Source organism: Dromaius novaehollandiae, chromosome 14 (genome assembly GCF_036370855.1).
Source record: "Dromaius novaehollandiae isolate bDroNov1 chromosome 14, bDroNov1.hap1, whole genome shotgun sequence".
Taxonomy (NCBI): Eukaryota; Metazoa; Chordata; class Aves; order Casuariiformes; family Dromaiidae; genus Dromaius; species Dromaius novaehollandiae.
The window spans coordinates 20,087,081-20,112,933 of record NC_088111.1 but is presented as its reverse complement, the minus strand read 5'-3'; the positions used below and the strand labels follow the sequence as shown (position 1 = coordinate 20,112,933).

General features: G+C 37.4%; 1 protein-coding gene across 3 annotated transcripts in view; it reads right to left on the bottom strand.

The window, feature by feature from the left end:
* Window positions 1-25,853, bottom strand: part of IFT140 (intraflagellar transport 140) — an 86,449-nt gene that overhangs the window by 52,636 nt on the left and 7,960 nt on the right. For all 3 annotated transcript variants that reach the window (XM_026100443.2, XM_026100442.2, XM_064520649.1), the window contains exons 4-17: window positions 23,434-23,555; window positions 22,614-22,756; window positions 18,587-18,762; window positions 17,401-17,492; window positions 16,316-16,422; window positions 15,396-15,544; window positions 11,007-11,210; window positions 10,551-10,623; window positions 9,734-9,825; window positions 8,540-8,667; window positions 6,757-6,874; window positions 6,158-6,285; window positions 1,916-2,063; window positions 211-342 (exon numbers count right to left, since the gene is read on the bottom strand). In XM_026100443.2, coding sequence (XP_025956228.2) covers window positions 211-342; window positions 1,916-2,063; window positions 6,158-6,285; window positions 6,757-6,874; window positions 8,540-8,667; window positions 9,734-9,825; window positions 10,551-10,623; window positions 11,007-11,210; window positions 15,396-15,544; window positions 16,316-16,422; window positions 17,401-17,492; window positions 18,587-18,762; window positions 22,614-22,756; window positions 23,434-23,555 — 1,812 coding nt within the window. The remainder of the gene's footprint in view (window positions 1-210; window positions 343-1,915; window positions 2,064-6,157; window positions 6,286-6,756; window positions 6,875-8,539; window positions 8,668-9,733; window positions 9,826-10,550; window positions 10,624-11,006; window positions 11,211-15,395; window positions 15,545-16,315; window positions 16,423-17,400; window positions 17,493-18,586; window positions 18,763-22,613; window positions 22,757-23,433; window positions 23,556-25,853) is intronic.

The following is a 25,853-nucleotide window of genomic DNA, read 5'->3' as shown; positions in this document are numbered from 1 at the left end:
CCATGAAAAGCCAGTTCAGTACCATTTCCACAAAACTGCCAAGTATACTGATACTAGAATGATCTTTATATTACTGCAACATGTGATGCAGCCACCACCACTGGAGTTGCACTTGCTTACTCCAGACTCAGTTTGACTAAAATTGACTGCTACAGCATTGAGAAAATCTAAGTTTATAGGAGGGGAAGGAATTGCAAAGGATTTCCTCACCTTTTTTGCAAAGTAATAATGTGGCACCTCAATGCCCAAGAGAGCCTGGTAGGATGAAGGCAATGGAAAGCTTTCCTGAAGCAAAAGGCCATGCTCTTCAGTACTGAAGAATGATATAATCAAAACATCCAGCTGGAAAAGGAAGTGAAGTATTGTTTTGTTTTTCATGGTGCAATATCCTTCTTTCATTTTGTTTTTATTTTCCATTTTCACTTGGCAGAACCTTCTCTTGAAAATAATACAACACACATTCACACACACACACCTGCTGGAGAGGGCAGAGCTGCAGGCTTCCTCCTCATAATAAGTAGCCAACAAGTCATTCCACATTACAAATTGTGTTCCTACCGCAGAGGGCCAGCCACCTCTGCCTTTCAGGAATCAACCTTTCCAGCTCTAAAGAGGGAAGCCCCTGGCAACAGACTGCTAATCTGGAAGTCTCTCTTTGAGAGATCTGACTCAGACTCAGAGAAACACAATTTTTTCCAACACTTTCTATTTTTAATGTGGCATTATTTCTGCTATAATTTCAGCAGCACACTGACTGCTGAGAGTTACTAGGGAATATACACGCCATGCAAAAATAGTTTATGTAATGGTTTAAATACTGATCTGGCTTAAGCCAAAATTAAAGCATTTTAGCTAAAGTTAATCAGACTCCTAATTTGTTAAAGGACAAGCACACAGGTAAAAGTGCTGTTGAATATGAGCCAAAAAATTAGTTACACTCGTTTTATATCTTTTTGTCAAAATTATGTAGAAGCCAAACAATTTTGTTTCTTTACATTAGAAATACTAGGTTGAAGTGTTCCTCTTTGCTGGAAGACCTCAGCAAGATCTTTTGAGACACCCATATTGCTTTCCATGTTGATCTTTCCACGATTTTTCTAAGTCATTCAATCAATAAAAGAAACAAGAAGCTTTCTATTTCTAATTGGGAGAGATTAAAATAATGGATGAATCTGAGCACTTTAAATCAACATGGACATTTTAAAATCAAAGGAATATTGATGAAGATGAGACAGTTTTGCACAGACAAAATGGAAAGGAGTGCTATAAGCGCATTAGCAGGGGAAAGGGGGAAATTGTTCATCAAATGAAACGGCTCTTTGATTAGATTGTTTCTGAATAATAAAAACAAAATACTTTTTTGTTATTGTAAAAAGAAAAGAGGCATACAATACAATTTGGGAAGTACTATAACAATGGACAAAGTCTGTCCAGAAGAGCAGAAGATAGCAAAAACTGGATGGGAAGGATATACTTACGTCACTGTTCACCTTAATAGGAGGGTCCCTGTTATTCTGTGAAATCAATCCTTGCTGCTAAAAGCAGACTCAAGATATGAAACCTGCATTAATTCCTTTAACTGAGAATAAGTATCAAATCTCAAAATTTTCAATTCACCCATTAATGTCCCTTAAAAAACTGTAGTCCAGATACAAATTCTGGATTTTGCTCATCCTCAAAATTCCCACATAGATTCAGAAACCACCTCTCTGTCTTTGTCAGAGTATGCAAGCTAGGGCTAAAAGAGAAAGATAACATACAGTGACTGCCTGAAGCCACAGACACCGAACACTTGGTTTGGCTATTAATTTCTGTACTTAACAGCATATACTATCTAAAGTGCAAGAGGTTATTTGCTGGGACAGGGAGAACTCCATGCAGAGCAAGGTAAAACAAAGAAACAAAAAGACCATACTGTGCTCTCAGTCTGTTTTTCCTTCTGGTCTGGAGACTGTAGGCTTGTTTCAAGAATTGCTTCGCATACAAAAAGCCTTGGTTCATTCTGGTCCCAGAAATGGCAAACAGGGATGTGACCGTGCAACTCTGGATATGCCACAACAGTCCTGCCACGGTGAAAGACAACAAGAAACATAGAAAGGGAGATAAAGCAATTCTAACTTGTTCAGTGCATGAATATAAAGAAGGACTAACCAAGGGATAACTTTATAATGATGACAACATCACAATGTATGCAAATATGTATTTTTTTCAGAATGTGGGTGAGGTAGATTACTTCTATTTCTCCCATTAGCTTCAACCTCATAAAAACAATGCAAAGCCATGCCAATTAGCTCATCTAAGGATTTAGAGCTCACTCGATCTATCATACAATCTGAAATACAAAGAACTGACATGCCTGCTGAATTCCCAGGATACTCCTGATACGTTATATTTACTAAAAGGCTTTTCCTCTAGAAATACCATGTTATTGGTCAAACATATCAGTGAATGGAAAAGAGCAGAAAACTAAAAGCCGTTCTAGAAGGCCTCTCAATTACTTCTATTAGTGAGGATTTTAAAGAGTCTTTTTGGCAGAGAATAAACCATAGCAGCATCTAAGCTCCTGCTCATTCAAGCTACAAAGGGAGCTGAATTACATCTTTTAATCCCTGAGATCATTCCTTACTTCCCTTGCCTTGCTACATCCTCCTGTGGAACTCCTACACCTGCCAGGGTGAGGAGTTTGTGGGCACTCTAGGCATCAGCAAAGAAAGGTGCTCATTCAGCCAGTGCTCCCTTGGAGCAGGTGCCCATCACCTGCATTACTCAGCTCATCTTGTTCCATTTGCACCATCACCATGAAGCTGCGAGAACACAGACTGCAAAATGAGGTGTCCTAAGGCTCAGCACAGCTCCATCCCCTGGAACTCTACAACAAAGAAATTCTACAGAATTCAAGCTTTTTATAATAAAAGACAGGACTGGTACCTAAAACAGAACCTCAGTTAAGGATGCAATAGCGTTGACTGCAGCCTACATTAGGAAACACAAGTGTCTATTTAAAAATGCTGTAGAGCAGAATGAAGTATTGTCATTTAACTAATTGAATTAGGTTATTGTTTTGAAAACAAGGTCTTTATCACACCACCCTTAGCCCACAAGAAGTGCTAATTTCAATGGTCATCTCATAAGCCTCCCTTATAGTCCCAGCAACTGAATATTTGCATTAGTACAAGTGGGAGCTTCTAATTTTTATGCAGCCTTTTATTAGAGGCAGTGTTGTTGAGGTCTTTTTAATTTTCTTTTTTTTAAATATTTGCCAAAGTTTAATACATCTGTAAAATCTGTTTCTGATCACTCTAATACGTTTGTCACCTTAGCAAAACCAGCTGCATCTAGACACCAGATACCAAAAGGAGGATTGCTGGCTAGGAGCAATAACTGAAAGCTTTTAGATTCTAGTGTTCCTGTTGTAATTTGCCTGGCATTAAGTATCTACAAGCCTGGTGTTGACCAAATTTAACCAAAATGAAGACTATATTTGTCAGCTGGAGAGCTAACAAGTCAGTAACCAACAGAAACAAAGCAGGCTATGCCATAGAAACAGCTAGACAATGGCCTCATTAGTCCATGCTTAAAATGCTGTAAAAATATGTAATAATAAAAGAAAAACCACACACACCACCACACACACTCTACCAGGAGACAGACTCAATTATCCAGACCACTAGCTCTGCACTGTAATATCAACCACATATATCGACCTACCTCCTAACACTTTCTATATGGCAATGCCACTTCTAGTTTGTTCTGCACAGGTTTACCATGACTATCAGGATGTAACACATTTCAGTGGAAGAAAAGCTGATACGAATGCAATTATGCACCTAACACATGCCTCTTCTGAGATCACATGTCCTACAGAAATGGTTGAACAGGCTTCAAATGATCTAGCTTGGTTACTGTTATCAGTGTAGCTATTGTAACATGGAGACCACCTCAGCTCTGCTTTGTTTTGGGTTTTACAGCCTGCCCCAAGGTACTCATTGCCAGCACTTCTAGAAATACCCAGCCAGTTAGGTTCAAGATAGCTTGAGTACACTGATACGCATTTCAGAAAGCGCTAAAGACAATTTTAATATATATGCCTCAAATTCATATCCAGCTCAGCAGTGGTCAGAAGAGATCACCACCAGAAAGTCACAATGAAACTGACGGGGAGGGGAAAAGAAAAGAAAGAAAGAAAACCAAGAAATTAGTTTATGTTCTCAATCAACAGATCTCTCCTAAAAGTCTCTTTGCCATCGCTACTGGGAATTGAGCAGAGACCAGGCCAAACAGTGTGATCCACACTTTTATCTGCTAAACTTCTCATCAATGCTGGGACACAGTGAGGGAACATACAGGGTTGCAACTACTTAAGAACCTCATCTGTAGCGGGGGGGCTTCAGTTTCCAGATACGTCACAATTCATTCCCTTTCCTAAGTACTATGCTCGAACTTAATAGTAAGTTCTTAAAAGAATTCAGAGACATTGTGAATTACCAGATCGAGCTCAACAAAAACTCCTTCAGCCTAGAAAAGTTACTCTCTGACAGCAGTTTAAATAAGAAACGTAGGCAAGACTTACTACCTCCTTCAGGCATTTAAATACTACGTCAGTGCAGGCCATGTTAAGAATCTAGACATACAGATTCAGACTACTTTGGCAAGGGATTGCTATTGCTTTGAAAAATAAAGCATATATGTAGATGTCAAGTTTAAAAAAGGAGAGAAACCATCATAAAACTATTTTTGTCCTCTGCTGCCACCACTGAAGGGTAGTCCTTGTTGTGGGTGGAGGAGGATGGCTGGAAGGCAAATTAACAGATAGATTAGAGGGGAAGCAGAAATAAATGCCATGGATAGCACATTGTGTAACTGAATAAGTTATTCTCAAACTAAAAAATAGTATTTGTGTAAAAAATTGGGAGTTTTTAGATTCTGCCTCAGGAGGAGATAGAGAAAGGGAAGTAATATACATATTATCATCATCTTCTGATGAGTTTATTCATTCTGATTGCAAGATACTCTACAATGAGGCACAGATAAATGGACTATTCATGCTGACACCGTCTAGCATTTAAACATCAGTGAAATAATATTCCTAGTTTATGGTGGCCTCTGTTGGGCTGCACAAGATACTACACTTGAAAACAACTTTCTCAAGATGTGTTACTAGACTGTTTGCATAACTAACCAAGATATAAGACCCCAAATTTGCACTGTCTTTAGTTATTAATGAGCTGAGTAGTTTCTTCCTTTTTTTCAGTGCTGAAAAGAGTAACAGCATTTTTGCCTGTAATATCTGCATCAGCTAGTTGCTAAAAACAAAGCCTTGTATTCTAAGGCCGGCTCACCTTAAGAGAAATGCAGTAAGATAAATCATTGTAAAACCAGATGGAAATCTGTACCCTAATATTCCACTGCACTTCCATACTAATTCCTAGTTCACTGTGTGATGCTGCCTGGTGGCTAGGATTTTTAATGTATTTGCCAGAAAGCAGCTTGTACGAAAAAAATACATCATTTCTAAATAGTTGTTTCATGAAAGTTTTTATCCACACAAAACCATTCTTTATTGGACTTAGAAGCAAGTTTTTCCTATAAGGAGCTTCAGAACATTCTCTTTTCAGTTTCTACCCTATAAACTCTTCATGGAGGAGTGGGCTTCCAAGATTTAACATAATTATTTGAAGAACAGAATCATGATGCCAGTCATCTAATAGCTCCACAAGTACTCCCCCCAACACATAATCATCTCCCTCTAAGATTTCCTGTGCCAGACATGGCTACCATAATTTTAACAACCCTCACCGGATTTCTCCTCTATGAATTTGTCCAGTACCTCCATAAACCCTTCCCTCAGAATCCAAAAATACTCTGGGGTAAGGATGTTCCATAGCTTGGCTGTGAAGAATCTCCTCCTGTTTATTTTGAGATACCTTCATTTGACACTCCCTAGTTCACATATCAGATGAGACAGGGATACAGGTTGATTAACACAGATATTATCCACTAGTTTTAAATAAATCTTTAGGAAAAAAAAATAATCAAATTGGTACAAGCTCTTACACAAAGACAGAGAAATGCCAATATCGAGATGTGGCTTCTTTTCACAGGGCAGATTCCTACCTTAAAGCCACAAGTCATACTTTTCAAAATAAAAGCTTCTTACTTGTTAATGCCTTGTCCAGAAGGAAGTTCCTCTCTACCATTTCCTTGTTCAGCTTCGAAATCAAAGAGCGTAACTTTGTCCATTTCAACATCATAGAAACAGATCTTGGAATCAATGTTCCCATCCGCCTATGGAAAGGGGAAAAACCAAAGTCACTGAAGCATGCAGCTAAAAAGAAAAAAAGGTAAAGTTCAGATGGTATGTTTATCTCATCTGCTTCATGTTGTCATAGTTTTGTGCCCTGGTAATCACATAGGAATATTCTTTGGAAGAAATACCAGAAAATTTCATGCTGTTTTTCTATTCTAGCAAGTTAGCCTTTGACTTCTTTGAAATGCTACAAAATAGCACTTGTACTAATCTGACCCTTCCTTTTCCAAGTTGTTCTTCTCATGAAACGTACAAAACTTTAGCACAGCTTAGTTTTAGCGTTTAGCTACACACTTGGACCTGAAATTTCAAGTCCCAGTACAGTGCACAGAAAATGTAGGTTTGTTTCTGAGAAGTTAATCCTGTGTTTTCAGAAATCTTCTTGCACTGTATCAGTTTGGCAGCTGATGGTCAGGCCCTAGGGCAGCAAGTAAAGAGCTTTGCCTCACCTTGCTAACAAGGATGCTGACTTTGTTGCCATTAGCATTGCACTTGACAGATGCAATGCCTCCCAGGCCAGGAAACAGCTCAGAGAAATTCTTGCTATGGCAGTGCACTTTTGCCTCTCTGTGGAAAGAAATAAACTCAATTCATATGGCGGCAGGCAAGTGCAAATACTCAGCAGTCAATAACATTTTTCATATTATGAGTAAGACTTAAAAGTCTTCTATTTATTTCTACCTTATGACCCTTCTGCCCCAGACTAGCTTCCTCTCCAGAGAATTGCTCCCACCTGCCTTATTTTCAGGAAGAGGTTAATGAACATTTTCCTCAATGAATCAGCAAGAATAAACTTAAATGCTCCTACAGGATTCCATCAACAGAGCTACACAACAAGAACATCCTACCAGAATTTTGAATTCATAGTACTAAGCTTTTTCCCTCTACGAGGAAATTGAGCAGTACAACGAAAATAGAAGACAGCCTGTCACATAAACGTTGTGTGTGTGGAAAATACACTCTGGAGCAAAAGAAAAGTCATCAGTGGGGCGTATGTATATCATCTTACTGGTTAGTTTCTTAAGGAACACAATTTCCAAAAGATTGCATCATTCACACACTCACCCCCCTTTTTCTTATCTCAAAACAATCCCTCCACTGCTGTAGATACGAAACCAGCAACTATTCAGTACAAAAAGGAAAAATCTTGTGAATTGATAGATGACAGACGGAAGTGACAGTATTTTAAATACATAATATGACCCCATGTAAAAAATTTTTGATTCTGTAAAAACAACATCCTTGGGTTACATGTTTAGACTTCTCATTTATTCTAAGTCAACTATGCTAGCTCTAAAATTAAAGAGGATGTCACGATCATCATTTGGGAAGGAGTATTGTCATGACCAGCCATGAAAATTTAACCTAGTATGTAGGAATTAAGCTCATTTCTTTCACTGTCAAACATCACAGTCAATCCAATATTTATGCTAGTTACAAGTGGCCCAAATCCAGTGTATCCAAACTGTGCCCTGTGTGGTATTTATCCAGTCTTAACACAGCTAATAACTACCCACGTGGGTAGCTAGAGTTTAGCACTCCACTCATGATAGTACATAAGACACGACAGTACATAAGAAAGGACAGAATCCATTTTACTCTCAAGTTTTTTCAGGTTTTTAAACCTGCCTTGGTTACTAGTAGATAAATTTCTGAAAGAAAAATCATGTCAGGAATGTATCTTTTTCATGCCAAAGCTGTTTGTCAGCATGGAAACACACAATATAATTTGAACAAAGTCAAGTAAACCCATTACCTAACTTAAAAAAGACCTTAATCTCAGAAGAGTTGAAACAAATAAAAAGGAGTTGGGTCTCACATCTTGTCATAAATCAAGAAACGTGGATTCACTGATCCTGTGGAGGAAATGAACTTAGGAATTGTGGACACCATTCTTCTTCTTGTTTAGGTTATCAGCAGAAACACGTGACATCCTTGCCTTGATCTTCTAAAACTTCTCCACCTACTCTCAAATACACATAAACATCCCCCACAATATATATATATTTTTTAATTATTACTATTACATTACTCATTCCATGGTTTGTCTAATAATTCTGTGGCTCTTCCCCTGCTTTAGGGAAAGGCCATCAATTCATACAGTCTCCATGTATTGTCTTGAGATTCAAAGAGGCTATCACTTTTCATCAGAACAAAAACAATTAAAAGTTCCCTCCTCACCACAAAGAATACCCTCAATTATAAACAGATTTTCTAAAGCCTTATTAATACCTGCGAGAGAGATCAAAGATTTTAAAGTGAGCCGAATCAGTTCCCACAGCCAGGAAATTTCCACAGATATCCAAGAGGCATGGATTCCCCTCTGCTTCAGAGAACACCAGCAGCTGTTTAACCGTGCCCTGAGGAGAAAGGCATAACACTAACTTTGTGCGTCCAGTGTCTAACTAAAAGGAATTTGTTTTGTCACTCAGTTAGTTAACTAGGTGCTGAACTTCTATGTTAGCTAAATCATTATCGGCAAAATGAGAGAAACTATACTTTACACACAAACGCGCATGCACGTACACACACACACACCATCCCACACAAGGTTTCAACAAATGCAATCTGCATTTCAGGTCGAAAACCCGGATGTATAGCCTCCAAAACGTTAAGTTTAGAGGTACCCTTCTAAAAAGATTGGCTCTGCAATAATTTAACTTCTTCTAGCTAAAGGGACACAAATACAGGTCCCTATAGGTCTATTAATATACAGTTGGCAAAATAAATAGAGAAAACCACTCCTTTCTTAAATAAAATATTTATTTCTTAAAATTTATTTCTTAAATAAAATTATGTATCACAGAACTCAAATAGATTGATTCGCCTGGACTAATAGGCTGTAACATTTAAACAAAAGACCTGGCAGGAACACACTTCTAAACAGAACTTCTACAGGATATTTTCATTGTCTTATAAAAATATTGTGTACATTCATTTTCCTGTTAATAATATATACATTCAACATGCATGCAATTTTGATCATCTTAAAAAGTCTGGTCCTTACAGAATTCTATTTTCTATCATAAATACTTATTAGTTAGACTGCAGTAGTGCTTAAATATGACAGATTTTTTTTAAAGAACAGAGAGTATCAAAGATCTTTCAGCTGAAATCCTCAACACATTTTTTCTGTGACAAAGGTACAGTCAATAGATTTACAAAACCTTCACTGAACTTTTAAAGTTGCAAGTACACCATACCTAAACTTTGAAAACAGTAAAGCATATTGATCGATCTCAGCTTTATGGCCCTGTTTTTATGTAATGACATTCTTGAATGATCATTATGGCTTTCACTAAAAATAAGAAGAATGTGTTCCTTTTACCCAGGTTTGCTTAGCTAGGTCCACAGTCAGCAATCCTGCTGGAGCGAAGCAACCCTGAGATGCATTACTCACCTTCTCTAAGTTTCATCAGCCCTTACCTGCCAGGTGCGGACCTGGACCCGATTTGGCTCAACTGTGTACAGATTTTCTTCATGCACGCACAGAACTGGAGAGTCACAAAGGAAAGAGCCTGGAACAATCACAGTAAAACCATCATTACAATAAACAGATGCAAAGGGAAAAAAAAGGAAGTAACTGTTGTCAAGATTTACTTAAAGAGAAGACTTCTCATATCGTGTTTTATGTAAGGACCTATCTGATACGCTGGATCTGAGAACACCTTTCAAATCCAAGACCTGACATCTAGTCTGTGGGGAGCAGCCACAAGATGCTCAGTTTTGTCAAGGCGCATCACACAAGTGGCTGCCTTAGAAACTTTATGAATGAAGCACACATTTAGTCTTTAGGTACCTCCAGAATTGGGCTGAAGCTGAACAGAGGTTACATGGATATACATTTTAGTTTTATGCCTACAGATGCACATCATCTTCAGTTTTACCTCTGTTGCTGCAGTGCTACCTCTGACCCATAGACAAGAACACCAGCATATTCTGAGGGCAACCTGTATGTGACATCCCAGCACATTTAGTGAATAAAGCACAGATCTAGGAGTTGGTACTTGAGCTCTGGTTTTGTTGATGACTTGTTTAACTACTGGTCTGTATTTTTATACCCCAATCTTTCTATTCTGCAAAATGGCAATATGAAGTCTAATTACTGTTCATAAGTGCAAAGTGAAAAATATTATTATTATACTCTATCATCTATCATGAATGAAGCAAACATACAACTTTGCAGGAAGGCAACCATTTTAATACTCTTAATACTCCAGTCATTGCTGTTCTGAAGTCCTACCTGCATTTCTTAAGGTAACTCCTGAGCATTCAAAGACAGAAACTTGTTTCCCATTCCAGAATACTACAACATCCTAAAGCAATCAAAAAAGCAAAGAATTTATACATTCAGTTTCTTTTGGAATCACACAAGAATTTGTGCAATAAAACAGTGAGACCTTCCACACAATAGCCACCTTTTACTAGTTCGTCTGTATAGCGGGGTGGAAGGTTTCTGGTCACACAACAAAGAGAAGTCAGTAACCAGAAAACTACTGATTCACTGGACTATCTGAAAATCAACTCCACTACTGTGTGATTGCTACAGTCATAAAAATACTTCCAGTCCATTACACAAGAAATGGAGTCTCTGAGAAGAGTTATATTAAAGAGGAACAAACTTTAGTCTGCATGTACTTAACTAGGCAAATATTTGTGCATATATACAAAATAACCCACAACTGGGCTGCGAAGTAACCTTAGTAGCGAAGACGCCATTAACGTTCATATCGGCACGAAGACTGTGTGTGGCTCCTGTGCTGAAGAAGGTGACATTAAACTGGTTGGGAGACACCTGCACAACAGCCACTTGTTGGTTAAAATGAGATGACATGGCCTGCTCGCTGAGAATGACCACCGAGCTGATGTTGTTCACCGCCAGTAGGTTTCTTCTGGAGCCCCACTACAAACAGTGGAAAGAGCAAGGAGAAAAAAAAAAAAAGAAAGAAAGAAAAAGAAGCACAATTTCATCTAAGATCTTAAACAGCAACAGCAATGTCCCAAGATAGATAAGCAAGGGTAGGAGGGTACAAACATAATATATATATGGCACAAAGTCCTACTATCTAAATAAAACCACAGCCAAATGGCTAGAACTGTTAGAGATTAGAAATACTATGGTACAGTCATGCAGCTATTCAGACTCCCCTGGTCTATATAAAGGAGTGTTTTCATAAATTAAAGCCACTTTTCTTTCCTAAGATGCTATTTTACCACCTTACATTTAATACTGCAAGACAGAATCACATATGCAATGGGATTAATAATGCTTTGATCCGTAAAAGCAAGCTGCACACACAATCCCTTATTCGTTTACCTTATTCTTTTCTGCAACTTTGTCAGCCCTTTCGGTCAACAACGTAGTTCGAATTCTCTGGCAGAGTACTGATCACCTGCATAAATAAAGGGGTCGCAAAGAACACTTCCCCCTTCTTGATGAATCCTCATGTCCCAGCCAAGTTTTTTTTTTTTTCCAATGGGTTTTATGAAGATTATTCTTCCCCCCCCCCTTTTTTTATTTTCCACATTCTACAGAGTTTATACTCTAGCAAGTTCTTATTATTTATATTCCCAAAAAGAACCAGACCAACTGCACCAGGTATATTACAAATCCGTAACAAAAAGGTGATTCTTGCCTGAAGAATTAACAACTACTCATTTAAGTAATAAGAAAATGGAGATTTCTGGATCAATTACTGACCTATGGACTCATCCCAGATTCTGAAGTAGAAAACAATTTCTTATATGACTTAGGATCATAAATTTTTTTAAAATTATATTTTAAGATTGAAAAATATCACCTACAAAAAGTCACTTTAAAAGCGGAGATTTCAAAATTTGATAGGAGAAAGGTGTGATCTGCCTCTGGCATGGTTTGCAAAGATACAGTTTTTAACATGCAGCTGGTGAGTTCTCTCTATATTATTAAAGAGAAGAGTTAATATTCCCATTCTCATTCTTTCTTTCCATATTCACAGGTAAATAAGCATGTCTGATATTTTTCATGTTTATTACTATCAAAGGCTAATTCTTTTCAGAGAGCATTGTGGGCAACTAGTTGGCTACACATGAGCTGCTCTTGCATACCAGGTTATCCAAACTCTAGTCTGGGAGCTATAAGCGCAGGGGGGGAGCGCGAAGCCTGAACTGGCACACCCCACCGATAACACTCCCTGATAAGCAGGGTACACAGCTCAAGCCTCATATCACTTAACATCACTGCAGAGATTCTGCATGGGAGCCATCTCATGACCGGGCCAGGAAACAGGCAGAGCAGTATTTTTGTTGTCGCTGGTTTTGTTTTTTGGATTTTCTTTTAAAATCTACCAGCAACCATCCATATAGACATAATTCCAAACGGGCTAGATAAATTATAAAGTTTCTAAGAGCTGTAGAAAAATCCTCTGAGGTCTGAAAACGTCTCTGCTCCTATACAACTGATAAGCTCTATAAATTCTAGAGATATGTCAAGTCTCCAGGGTCTCTGGTTCCTTCAAAGTTATTGAAGTTTCATATTAATTTCCTGATTTGAAAGTTTTTTAATAAAAAATGCAGATATATTGATACTTCTGTGGTTATACTCTTCCACCAAAATTGATTTGAATAGTTGTATTTGGAAATACTTTATTTTATTCAAGGGTGCAGTCTGAGAAATAAAGTTAATTTTCATGGTTTGTTGTTTGGTTTTTTTTAATAGCATTTACTTACAATTAACAGCTGCTAGAATACTATACTGCACAGTAGAAGAGCTAGAGTGCATTTCCCAACCACTTCTCTTTAGAAGCCACTACACCAGGTTGAAAAAAAAGATTAGCTTGGCAAGGAGTCAAATGAAGATATTGCCACTCTGATTTCGCAACAGTATGTGGCTATTCCGAGATTTTCATGGAAGCACAGGAATAGCCTTGCACAGGAATTACCAAAAGATTCCACGTGTGACAATTTCAAAAAGTCATTTACAGAACATTTTTGACTGTAAAGATTAACATTACAAAAAAACCCTAGAGTATCCATAATTAAAGTTAGCTTTATAAAACGAGATCAAAATGCAGTGATTGTTGATGGTAGTTTGGCAATGCTTTTGTTTATCCTAACAAACATTGGGAACAAGGTGCTATTTCTGGACGGCACTCCATATCCTGTTATCTGGAAAATATTTGAATGGTCAAGCTGACATAAACATCTATATCTCTTCCTTTCCCCTCAACTTATTTGCAGATGTATGATATGCTAATGGCACACACTATTTCCTATATCCTGGGCCTTTTGTTACGGGAGCATCTTAACAAAAGATTTGGGTTATTGACTTCAATAGTATTTCCCAGCCTTATGTTTTAATTTAGAAAGTAGGACTCTGATATACTCCCACTCACTATGTTCCTACCTAGAGCAAGCAAATGCCATTGCTTTTTATATAGCTTCCATTCTAATGTGAAATCCAAATAGAAGAAAACATTAAATTACTTCCTCTTGCAAGGCATCAGATACATTCGTTTGATTTTCATTCCTCCCCCAAAAGAAGAAGCATTATTCTCACATATTAAGCAGAGCAACAGAATAATCTAAGTTATAACAAACTCTAAAAAACCCAGACAAAACTTTAGATTAGTGAATAACAAACAAACAAAATGAAAACCCCTAGAGAATTTAGAAGAGCGAGCTTCATTTAGCTTTTAACAGAATGGTGGGTGGTCAAAAAAGTTAATTTTTTGTTAATGCACAATGTTTTTAAACTTAAATTTTATGACCATAGTGCTCATTTCATTTCTGTTGTATATAGCAAAAAATGAATAAGTAAATATGGAAAGACAGTATTTATGCTTACGCTCATAATAATCATTGAAAATAATTCAAATAAAAAATGCTGAATCCTGCAGCTTAATGAAGAATGGATTAAAAATGAATAAATCTGGTAATACAATGCATTGTTATAACCTTCAGTATTAAAAATACTGTAAAAAGCAGTAAAAACATTTTTAAATGCTGGTTTTGCAAATTTATAATAGAAAACCTATTATTATCCACATGGAGTTTGACACCAATGCCACATAAAAAAAATTATCCAGTAAACAAGGCATCATTCACTTTCTGACTTTGAAAAAAAAGAAAAAAAGAAAAAGGCATCTAAAAAAATCATTTTGCATGCAAAAATATAGTGTGTCTTCTAGAGGGCATATCTTTTCACCTGAAAAAAATTGGTTGTAAATATATATTTTTACTGTTGTAACTACCAGCAAGAGCAAACTTTATATGTGACTATAAAGTGACTATGAAGAAGAAAATTATCTAGGATTAAAATCATTTATTTAAACCAAATTTCCTTGCTTCTTGTTTTAATAAAGTTACATAAATTTGGCTTCTGACAATCTGTCTTTGCCAGAAAACAATTTCAAAAACTTTGTTGAATCCAAAGGGTCTGCCAACGAGACATAAGAAGGGGAAATGTTTGGATTTAAGGATGCCATGACTGCTAATTCTCCCAGGCAGAGAGATCTACTTGCATTTCAGAGTTTTATGTTACTGACCATTTCAACCTTGCCTGTAACAGACCAGCTACAACAGGTAATACTTCTGCCCATTTCAATTTTGAAAGTAATTCAAGGGATTTCCTCTTTCAGAAAAAGGAAGCTGTTTCAGCATACATATCCATCTGAACAGCTATTCTGCTGTGAGTGAAAATAAATGCTTAAAAAGTGCTTTAGCTGTTGCACATGGATCCATGCCAAGATACATTTCTGAAAACATATCAGGCTATTTCCAGACATACGTCATGACATTTGTTTTCAGGTTAAGTCTTTTTATATGTTCCAGTACATGAATTTAATACTTAAAAACTGGAGAAATTAGAGGTTTTATTTGAGGTCTTTAATGTAGAAGGGAGGAAGGGTGAAAAGTCACATAAATATCCACAGACCAACTCTACTCCTAAATTTATCAATGATTTCCCATGTAACATTGAGGGCATCGGCCTCTTTGCTTGTGTATGTATCTGTATGATGGCAATTATAGGCATTCTATTTCACAAAGATGACATATTCATGTAATGTTTGTGAAGTCCTACTAAAATGTAAAACTCTCTGTGTCTCACCTTTATTTGAGTGATGTTTCCATCAAGTTCTGTAGGTGCCTGGAGCTTCCATCTGTCCTTGCCCTCCAAAGTCCCTATGCTCTGACTGGATACTGATGCTTTCTTCCACATAGCTATTCTCCCTTTGTTAGTACCAGCTGCTAAAAGACCTGCCATTCACAAACCTTTCAGACATTTCATTTCAAATGGAAAAACAAACAAACATTATACAAAGTAACGGGCAGCCAAACTCTGGTTTTGAGATATTGAGAAGCCTTCTTCTAGCAGCTTCCACTTCTTTGCCTTGCCTGCAAACCAGCATTCTAGTCATGAACTCTTCTAGGGACACAACGGGAGAAGTTTCATGTAGTAAGACCCATTTTCTAAGCTACCAGATGAAGTTATCTTTTAATTGTATCACACAATGATTTCATATTAACCATTTATTTTTCAATAGTTCTGCTTGGAGTACAAGCCACTACTGAAAACAATTCTAACAGACCCTGGCCCTGTCTGGATTAGCAAGCTATACACAGGAGTAACTCTGTAAGAGGAACAGCCTGTGTTAAGGACCCAATGCCCATGCTACGCGCATTTGGAGAGCTCTCCTTTGGATTAGTTCTAGTGCGGGCTTGTAGACCGAATGCCTCTTACTGCTTGGAGTGCATTATGTGCACTCCTGGAGCACATCTTCCAGTTCAGTGCCAAAGGGAATCAAGTTTGTGTGCTTGGAGTTATCTCCAAGGTAACTCCACACTGCAAACCAACGTGTGGTAAGTATTGAATTCTCTCACCGTCCCATCAAAAGGGGCACTCCTGATCTAAACTAAAACACTGCAGAAACATACCCTCAGTAACAAGATAAATATTTAAAATGACTACAGGGCACTAGAGACTGATACTTTGACAAGGTTTAGGAACAAGAGATCATAGTTTCTCACCTTTAGCACTGCAGTAAGAAACACAGTTAATGCATTCTCCTGCCTCAAAGCCAAATTGCACATCTGGGAAGAGCACATAGTTCTCACCTCGCTCCAAATCCCAGAACCTAAAGCACAGAAAACAAGAGAGTTTTAACAATGCTTTTCCTTCCAGGTGTCTCGCTAAACAGTCAATAGGATGCTATACATGGCATTAATTTGCTGTTTCCAGAATGCCCGGATCATTTAATTTTTAAAATGAAATCGTCAGCAGCTTCCTCTGGAATGTGAATTTCTTAACAGTCTCCTTCCTTTTCCTTTGACTTCTTATTCTGCAACATGTATTGTGATACTCTGCTATGAAGGAAGGAGTCAGAAACAAACCCAGTGTTTTTGTTTTTTGGGGTTTTTTTTGAAAGAAATGAAACCTAGCTATAATTTTCCTTCCTATTCATGTTTCCTCATTTTTTTAAGGATATTCCCTGACTCAATCACTCCTAGTAGCCCTTTAGATTCCAGATGCATTTTGTTGAACTGGACATTGTTATCAAATGTATTCCTTGTCAATGATTGGTCTTTATCACATTCTCACAAAATTAACCAGAGGATTCAATGTGATAATAGCAGACACAGGCTCAAAGAAGTGAGCCACTGAGGCTAATGGGCAGTCTCTGGTGTCTCCCTTCCCCCCCACAAAAAGAGTTTTGGGAAAGACATGTACTCATAGCACAGTTAGAAAACTGAAAGGTTTAGCACATACTTAACAAAATGCAAAAAGATAAAACCTACAAAACATGGTAACATTGCAGACAGCAAAGTGACATATTTGTTTTAAGGAATTAGGTATAAAAATAACCAAAATATTTATGTTGTTTTACAGTTTGGGTAGGATTGGCTGATAAAAATACCTTGAGAAAAAGGAAAACATACAGAATTTAGGTTTTCTTCAAGAAAATAGATTTTTCATTCTCTCTATTTTGAGAAACAGAATGAGAAAATAATGTAAACTACATGTTCAGTAAAATTTTTAGTCTACTGCAGACTATAAATTATTTAGCTGGCATTTCTCTTGAACAGCAAGAACAGCTTTAAAACAAGACTCTTACCTGAGGACTGTCTCACCTACTGCTGTAACAATAAGACCATGGTCTATTAAAATGATGTCTGCAGAATGGCCTGTCTTCCCACTCAACTTCACCTGTTAATCAGAAATAAATAAAAGAAAATACCAGAAGGTAGGAGGAACATATTGACAGACTATAAATATCTGAATTGCCTGGTGCGGCTGCAATTTTAAATGTAAGAATTACTAGATCTGCCAGATAGTTCAGACAGACCAACAGTTTTCCTCAGACAACAACCACCACTAAATGAATTAGGTATATCACATATAAGAGTAATAAGAGAAATGTTGACAAGCAACAGCTTTTAAAATATTACACACCAGCTCTTACTTCTAGTCAAAAATAAGTACTGATTAATAAAAAGTGGAAGTACTGATTAATAAAAAGCAGACATTCCCATAATACACAAGTGTCCAATCTTTTCTGGATTTCAGAAAAAAAAAATCTTAGAAAAATTGGGGTTTTTTCAAAGCAGTGTTCTCCAACAGTGCAGTGTTTTATATTCATATTGGGCCAAGATGACTAGTGGTCCTGGATGAAATCAGTTTGCTGTTTGTCCCTTTACAGTCATTTCTGTATCATCACATTACTATTTGTGGGTTGCTATTTTTTAAAAACCTTTCTTGTGTTTGCAGCTTTGAAGAACACTTTGATAAAGTGAGAACAAAACCTCCTTTCAGACTTGCAGACAGAGACAATGTCACCAAGAGGGGTAGGTACTGCTCCTACTAACTTGAAAGAGAAGGCAGCTCTGAATGACTGATGATAATAAATCTGAGTAAGTATATTACCAGCCATTTATCCACAAAACATTTTAATAAACATTTGACCATACTGGAATTATACATAGATTTGAAGAGTATGAACTGTCAGTTCTTCTCTAATTCACTAAGACTGGGTAAATAAAAATTAAAAAGATCAATATAGTGTCAAAATGAAAGCAGCTAAGAAAAATCAGGAAGGTAAGATGAAAACCATCTTTCCAAGTTCAGTAATACACCTTTTTATTCCATGTTTCAATAATCATGTATTTGCCTATCAAGGTATTATCTGAGATGGAAAAATAAGAGTTGATTCTTTTGTGAGCAAAAAAAGTGATAACCAAAAAACCTAGCAAATACTTACAAAGATTAAACATTTCAGCTTTACCTTGTAGCCTGACTCTTACCTTCATGAGCTCTTCTGTCTCTCCCTCAAGAGTAATTGTATGCAAGGACAACAGCAGGTTCTCTGTTATTACCACTAAAACATCTCTTTTCTCCATGAACAGAAGCTTTTGGACAGGACTGTCTATGGACAATATATGGCTTGTCTTTCCTTTCTCATTCACGTAATGCACAGACCCTGTAGTACACATAAACCAGTTACACAGTTCTTAGTTAATGGTTCTTTAAGCCACAAAAATCAAAGTTGTTTCCTTCTACTTTAATAAAGTATTCCTCAAGTACTGAAACAACAACAACCACCACACTTCCTTTGTCCCCTAATTTGCCTCAGGACAAAGGCTGTATGATAGTCGACCAGAGGAACAAATTAAAACTTATTCTCTCTTTCCCCATCTAGGAAATCCAAAACCACAAATCATTTGAATGCCCTACTTTTAAAACAAAAGTACGCTTTCTGCCTAAGTGTGCATGTATGTGAAAGGCTGAATGATGGCTTCTGAAATCCTAAGTATCAACAATAATTTGTGGAAGAGGGATGATAGCTAAGAATTGGTACAGTTTATAGTAATGTTTAGATTATAGAGGCCCATGGATATGAAGGTCTTCATTATTCAGAAGCAGCCCACCACACACACTAAATACAGCTTTTCTGTGTGAATTTCAGAATTCAGGTATACTATAAATGAGTAATAGAACGCAAATGGTAGAGTGTCTAAGAACACTGACCATGTAGTACATAACAGGGCAACTACACCACATATCCACACTAAAGAAGCCATTATCATTTGGTTAAATTGTAGCGGTATATAAACCATACATAGATCTCCAGCCAGTGAAAAACACTAGAATTAATACAGCATTTCCAAATGCTATTACTGAAATCACACAAACAAATGAGGTCATGGAAGGCTGACAGATCTCATGCCACACACACACACACACACACACACACACACACCCACACACCCACACCCACACACACACCCCACTTCTTAGTAGATCATGACACTATTTGAATGTGGCATTTCAAACTGGTGCAGATCAAAAAAAACCCTATAAAATCAAGTATTTTCTCTAAAAAGCTGAAGTAGAAAACACACAAATATGTAAGAGTGAACATTAAGAAATTTACGCTGAAGTATTGTGCCTAGGGGGTTAATATGATGTTCCCAATTAAAAAGGACGTTTCAACTTCCAAAACATTTGCAAATACCTTAGCAACCTCCACATTCCAGCTATAAAAAAAATGGAAAGTCCTAACCTGCCTGCTCCCATACTTTTTCATTTTCTCCCTGAAATAAAACTCTGAATAGATATCTTCATTCTTTTCTCTTCTTAAATACAGCTGTCCAGCACAGCATCCTCTATGGTAATGTTATTTTTCTATTGCAATAACGCCTTGCGCTAATCTATCATCTACAGCTACAGGATATCGAAGCCGCTTACAAACAGCATGTTTCACACCACCTTCGCAAGACAGAAGGGAGCGGATCCCTGCGGCTACCCTGCGGTGTTCAGTACAGCCACTGCCAGGGCACAGCGACGCTAGATACAGGATTGGGGCCCAAGGTTAGTTTGATGTAGACCCCACAGGAAGCCTCATTAATATTGACAGACGTTTTGTTTGCACAAAGCTCTTTTAGAATCCAGGCTTTAGACATGAAATAAAGAATACTGTATCGAATTGAAACCACAGGGAAAACGTAGGTAGCAGGATGTAATTAACACAGTTCTAATATGACCAAGAAGCCAGGGTGACTACTGTTACTCTTGTAAAAGTTTTACAGGATCTTTTACAACAAATAGTCAATCCCTTCATTTTGCTGGCCACCTGAAACTGGGTCCAGAGTTAAGTTCTCTCTCTGTACTTGGATATTACCATACAAAGAGCACTGGGTACCACGTAGGTAAGAGTGCTCACTATTTTGAAGCTGCTTATGCAGTTAAGGAAAGGATTATAGCTTTCTAAATAACTTTAAGAAAGTTAAAAGACTAATCTGAAAAGTTAACAAATTCTGAGCAAGCAACTGTGAGATTTTGAAGCTAAAAAGCAGCAGAAAGTGGATACTGGTTAGGCCAAAGGGGCCAGACCTTAAATGTCTGCAGAGAATACAAAAAAAGGGTGCTTTCAGAAAAAATATCAGGATGACTTAGACTATTCAGGTCATGTCCCAGTACCTATGCCAATCATCTCGAACGCTGAGTAATAAAGATGATTCTTAGTGATCATGGAGAATGTTGCAAAATAACATTTGAAACTTTTGATCTGTTCAGGATTTCTTGTTTCAGATAAGCACCTCATACAACATGTTAACTGAACTTCATCAACTGCCTTACTAGAGTGATCAGCATTTTGGAAGCACCAAAATATATCTAATCCCCATTAATAAATACTTCAAACTTGTTTTTATGAGGATTTTAATTGTCTGCTTATTTTAATTTAGCTTTAGTAGATGCTCCGTGGTCTTTAGTCAAATCTCTTTTGTGCTATTTAGAAAAACTGGAATACGATTTTTTTAATGCATTAGACAAATTTAAAACAACCAAATTTTTTATTTTTATTGAATGAGTTTGGTCTGGGAATGCTGATTGCAGAGGTAATATTTAAGTCACCTTTAAACTCCTTGAAAATAACTGATTCTGAAATTATGACAGTATATATATGCTCAATCAACTAAAACAATGAGACCATTCAAAAGAGCAAGGCAATGTAATTTGACTGAAATTTGAAGTTCAGAGGACACCCACTTGCAGGATAGCATGTCTGTCCCTAGATGGTGCTGCGCATCATCATAACGGTTGTTCTGGAAATGACAGTGTAACACAAAGATTCAGTTCTTGTACAGTTGTTTCAGAAGGGGTCTGTATGGCTTTTATATTTAAATGGTTCATGTTTGGCAGAGAGGCCTGTACCTCATCAGCCAAATGAAGGTAAGGTCCACTGTTCTGCAAAATAAACACCCAGCTAGACAAAACCACTCCAGCAATCAACGCAAAGCTGTACTGGTGTTAGTTATGGGTCTCATTTTTGCTAATGTAAACACTGACTCATGCTGTAATTGAGTTCTGGAACTAGCATAACTTAAATGGATTTTTGGAGTTGTTAACACTTGATTTGAGAGGATTACGTACTCAAATTACCTACCAGAAACATACTCATTAGAATACTTGTCACACACATTCTGGCTCTCATCCCAAGGGGTAACGGGTTAGAAGGAGACAAAAAGCAACACCAGAAAAACTGGAGTAGGAAGAAAATTAGCTGAGGATAAATTAATAACCAGAAGAGAAAAAAATAAGGGGAGGAGGCATATGCCAGAGAAAGAAAAAGGATTTTAGGAAGAAAACTAAGAAAATAGAATCTTGACAGGACTTTTTCCTTCCTTAGACTGAAGCATTATTTCAAAGCACAGGGAAAGAAGTGAAAGACTAAATTAATAATTTCACACAAAAATATGTTCCAGTAGCATTTGACTATTTCTAACAAAACCACAACACATGCATTATTTTCAATTTTTGTACAAAACGAGGACAATTTCTACTTCCATTTACTTTTGGGTGCTAGAAATTGCTTTCCTTCTCCATCTGAAAAGGGGTACATGCTAAGCAATGACTAGTCGGGGCTTTTTAAAGTGTCATTTTTTTCAGAAATCTAATCAGCTGTTCCACTTGTCAGAAACATCAAAACAAGGACTACTGTCTCCTTTCAGGAATAGGAAGAGCTATTGCCCTTTCAAAAGCAGACAGTCCTCATTTGTATCAAAAGTAAAGAGTATCTACTCATCTCTCAACTTACACTCACTTCGGTGGGAACCTGACTAATGCAATAACCATAGTGTTCTTTTTGCAGAGCCTCACCCTGACTGTTAGCATTTTCATTGCTTTATTCACTTTTTCTTACCATTCTCCAATGCCTATGAATACTCTTTCCTGTTGAATACATGAAAACAGGATTATCTTGCATTAAAGTGTTTTGAAGCACTAAGGAGACAAGTTTCCAGCAGACTGGAAATGTGTTTTTGTTCTTACCATCTGTCAAAGTGATAAAGAAGGACAGTCCTTCCTGCGGACCCATTTTCAAAGGTGGTCCTGTTCCAGCTTTTCTCCAGTTAAACATATCCAAGGCCTTCTCATCACCACTCACTGCTGCTTTTGCCAGCTGCATGAAGTCTCTGCAAACAAGCAGAGACACTTATTTCCAATTCCTTACATAACACCGTGCTTTCCAACCCATATATGTTGGATGAGGACCTAATAAAACACATAGTAAACAGGTAAGAAAAATGTTTCAGCACACTGGTCGGGGAAGGACAAAAAACTCAAAAAGAGAAGTAAAGGAAAATATTAATACTAGTTTCATTTGCATTGTTTCACCTTCTTTTCCCTAAGCATTGTTATTTTTACAGAAATGTGAAACAAACAAGTGACCCAGGCAAAGAAAATTATGTTTTCTACTACAGCTGTGTCCTATTTTTTGCTTAGAGAAGAAATTCATAATAATGTTTAAGAACTGATTTTTGATGTAATTATTGCTGCCAATAATTTCATATATAATTGCGAAAAACAGCAAGCACGCTGAAAACACTATCAGCAACATTGCTGCATTAGAAGAACCAAAGGAAGAAGAGGTGGCAGTAACAGAGAAAAAGGGACAAAAAAAAAGAAAAAAAAAGGTCTGTAGCTCGATACAGAACACAGAGCCAGCTACTAGAGAGGGAGAAGAAGCTGGAACTAGAGGACAGTTAGGAGGAGAACTGGGAGGGGAGCCTCTCTGGGAACACGCTTGCCCTTCTGTGGAACAAGAGAAAGACCTGGTCTACCAGTGCTCTCCAAGGGACACCATACTTACTCGCCAGGAGGGGGTGGTCGAAAGATACAGTGGGATATGTATTTTCCATACTCATGTTTCAGCAGGGGAGGACCTTGCACTCGACCTCGCTGGTCCATTCGCCATAGAACCAAGACCCCATGCTAGAAAAAGTAAACAGTTAATTCATTACACTTTCCACACAGAGGAGAATCCAGACCCAAACTACTCAGTGCACACAAAAATATCAACTATTTTATTGACAGAGCAATACCTGTCCTTCTATTTGGTTGAAAAATGCAATTGCTCCTGCCTAAAACCAAGACACAAGGAACAAAAGTGTTTTTATATTACATACTTATCTTAAATGACGTTGTCTAAAAAGGCTTGTTGGTCATACTCATTTCTAGTTAAATGACATTACTAGGGCAATTAAAACGGCCTTGTTTTTCCCTGCAAGTATGCATATGCAGATATTCATTTAGGTAACTGCCTTTCCACTGTATTCTTGCAAGTACTCAGGTTGCTAAAAGAAAAAACGTTAGGCTACAGAACAATAAATGAAAAGGTATGCATCTCTGAATAAGTGCGTATAACACACACATATAGATGATCGTGGTTATGTGATCAGACACAGGAAGACCCACGACGCAGATCACCTGTCTAGGGAAAGACTTCAGAAATTCTGCAGCTTTTCCTTTCTTTCATACAGTAGACATCTGACTACAATGAGAATTCATTAAAACAAATTAAAAAACATCATAGCTGGAAGAACCATAGAAGCTAAAGAAAGGAAAGACTGGTTAGCTAATTAATTCAACAAGAGTCAATAAAAATTGGCTCTGGAAGATAACTGCACTATTTCCTTCAGCATAACTTTAAAATTCTCTTGAGCAAAATAGCTTTTACCATTTCTTTAGGAAAATGTTCAATAGTCTAAATAGATCGGACTCCCAGGCAATATTTTTCCTGATACTCATCCTAACCTTCCCTTTCCTTAATTCCATTTCTCCAGCTTTTTCTTACCTACCTCATCTAGAGCACGTTTTCACGCTTCCTGATACTTTATATCTGCAGACTGCTACTGTATATTATTACGAAAGGTTATATTCTTAAGCTTCTATTTTGCTGCCAATGTTATATAACAATTAGGAATATAAATCCTGGACTTTCCTTTTCTCTATCCAAGTACACATATTTTCCACAAAACAAACATTTGCAGCATAAATAACAACTAGTATCACACAAACAAAGTCTCAGTTGCTGGCTTTTCTGCGAGCAAGAACACAAGCACACGCACCAGTGAAAGGGCAAATACTGTGCAAACCTCTGAGCCTGGTGCAGGTTTTGAAGTTAACAAGCATTTTGCTGCGCCAGCTCAGGATAAGTATGAATTTCAAACCCCTGCTGACTGGAAAGAAAGGAGCAGGCAGAGAAGCAAAAGGACAGTGCAGCATGACATACACATTAACAATCCCAACAGGCTGACTTACGCTACAGCTTCACAGCTGGAATTTTAAGACTATTATTATTTATTATTGTCATTATGTTAATGCTAAGGAACCAAATTGCATCTGGAGGCCCCCTGTGTAAGCACTGCATGAAAAGAAAAGTCACAATTTGTGGTCTAAAGTTTAATCTCATTTTGTTTCATTAAGGCAAATCACAATAAAAAATGTATTATAATTTTCTCTATTTTTCTTTACTGATTTTAATGGAATATTCTAGGAATGAAAGACTAGAAACAGCAGTATACTGTATACACTTATACTTTACAATTCTAACTCGAACCACAGGAGATGCAGCTGGGGCCTTCCAAGGTAACATTCCCTTTTTTCCTAAGTGCCCAGAATCACAGGTCTAATTTCTTTTCAGCAGTAAGATGATAATATTTATACCATCCAATATTCTTTACCAAGTGCAATGCTGTCTCTTTTAGCTTAAAGACTGTGCAGCTGTGAAACTGCTGTACCCAAGTTTCAAGAGGCCATTCATGGTTCACACAACGCTTGCTGCTCATCTCTGGGAATCACACGATCCTATGATCAGAAAGTTCATGGCTTATTGGCTGCTGTTCTAACTTTTCCATCAGCTTTAAATGTCACCAAAGTCCAGGGTTTCCAAATAAGAAAGCCCGCACCATTTATAAGCTGGAGAAAAACCCTGCAGTCTCCTAAGGCTGTTGACATTCATTCCACTGCATTCAAGATACCCCACGTTGAGAGCATCTCTCTCTTTCTGAATGAGACTGGGCTCCTTTTGCCCAAAGGCCACTCTCTCTGCTTCTACAATAATACCCAATGTACCACCAACATTGAAGAACAATGGAACTCTTACACAAAAACCAAAACTATTTGAGGTCATTTGGATTTTTATCCTCCAAAACACACAGATCTCCCCCAGTTCCTCTATTCCCAACCATGAGATGGGTTTATCTAATGAGGGAAGCAAATCTTGTATTC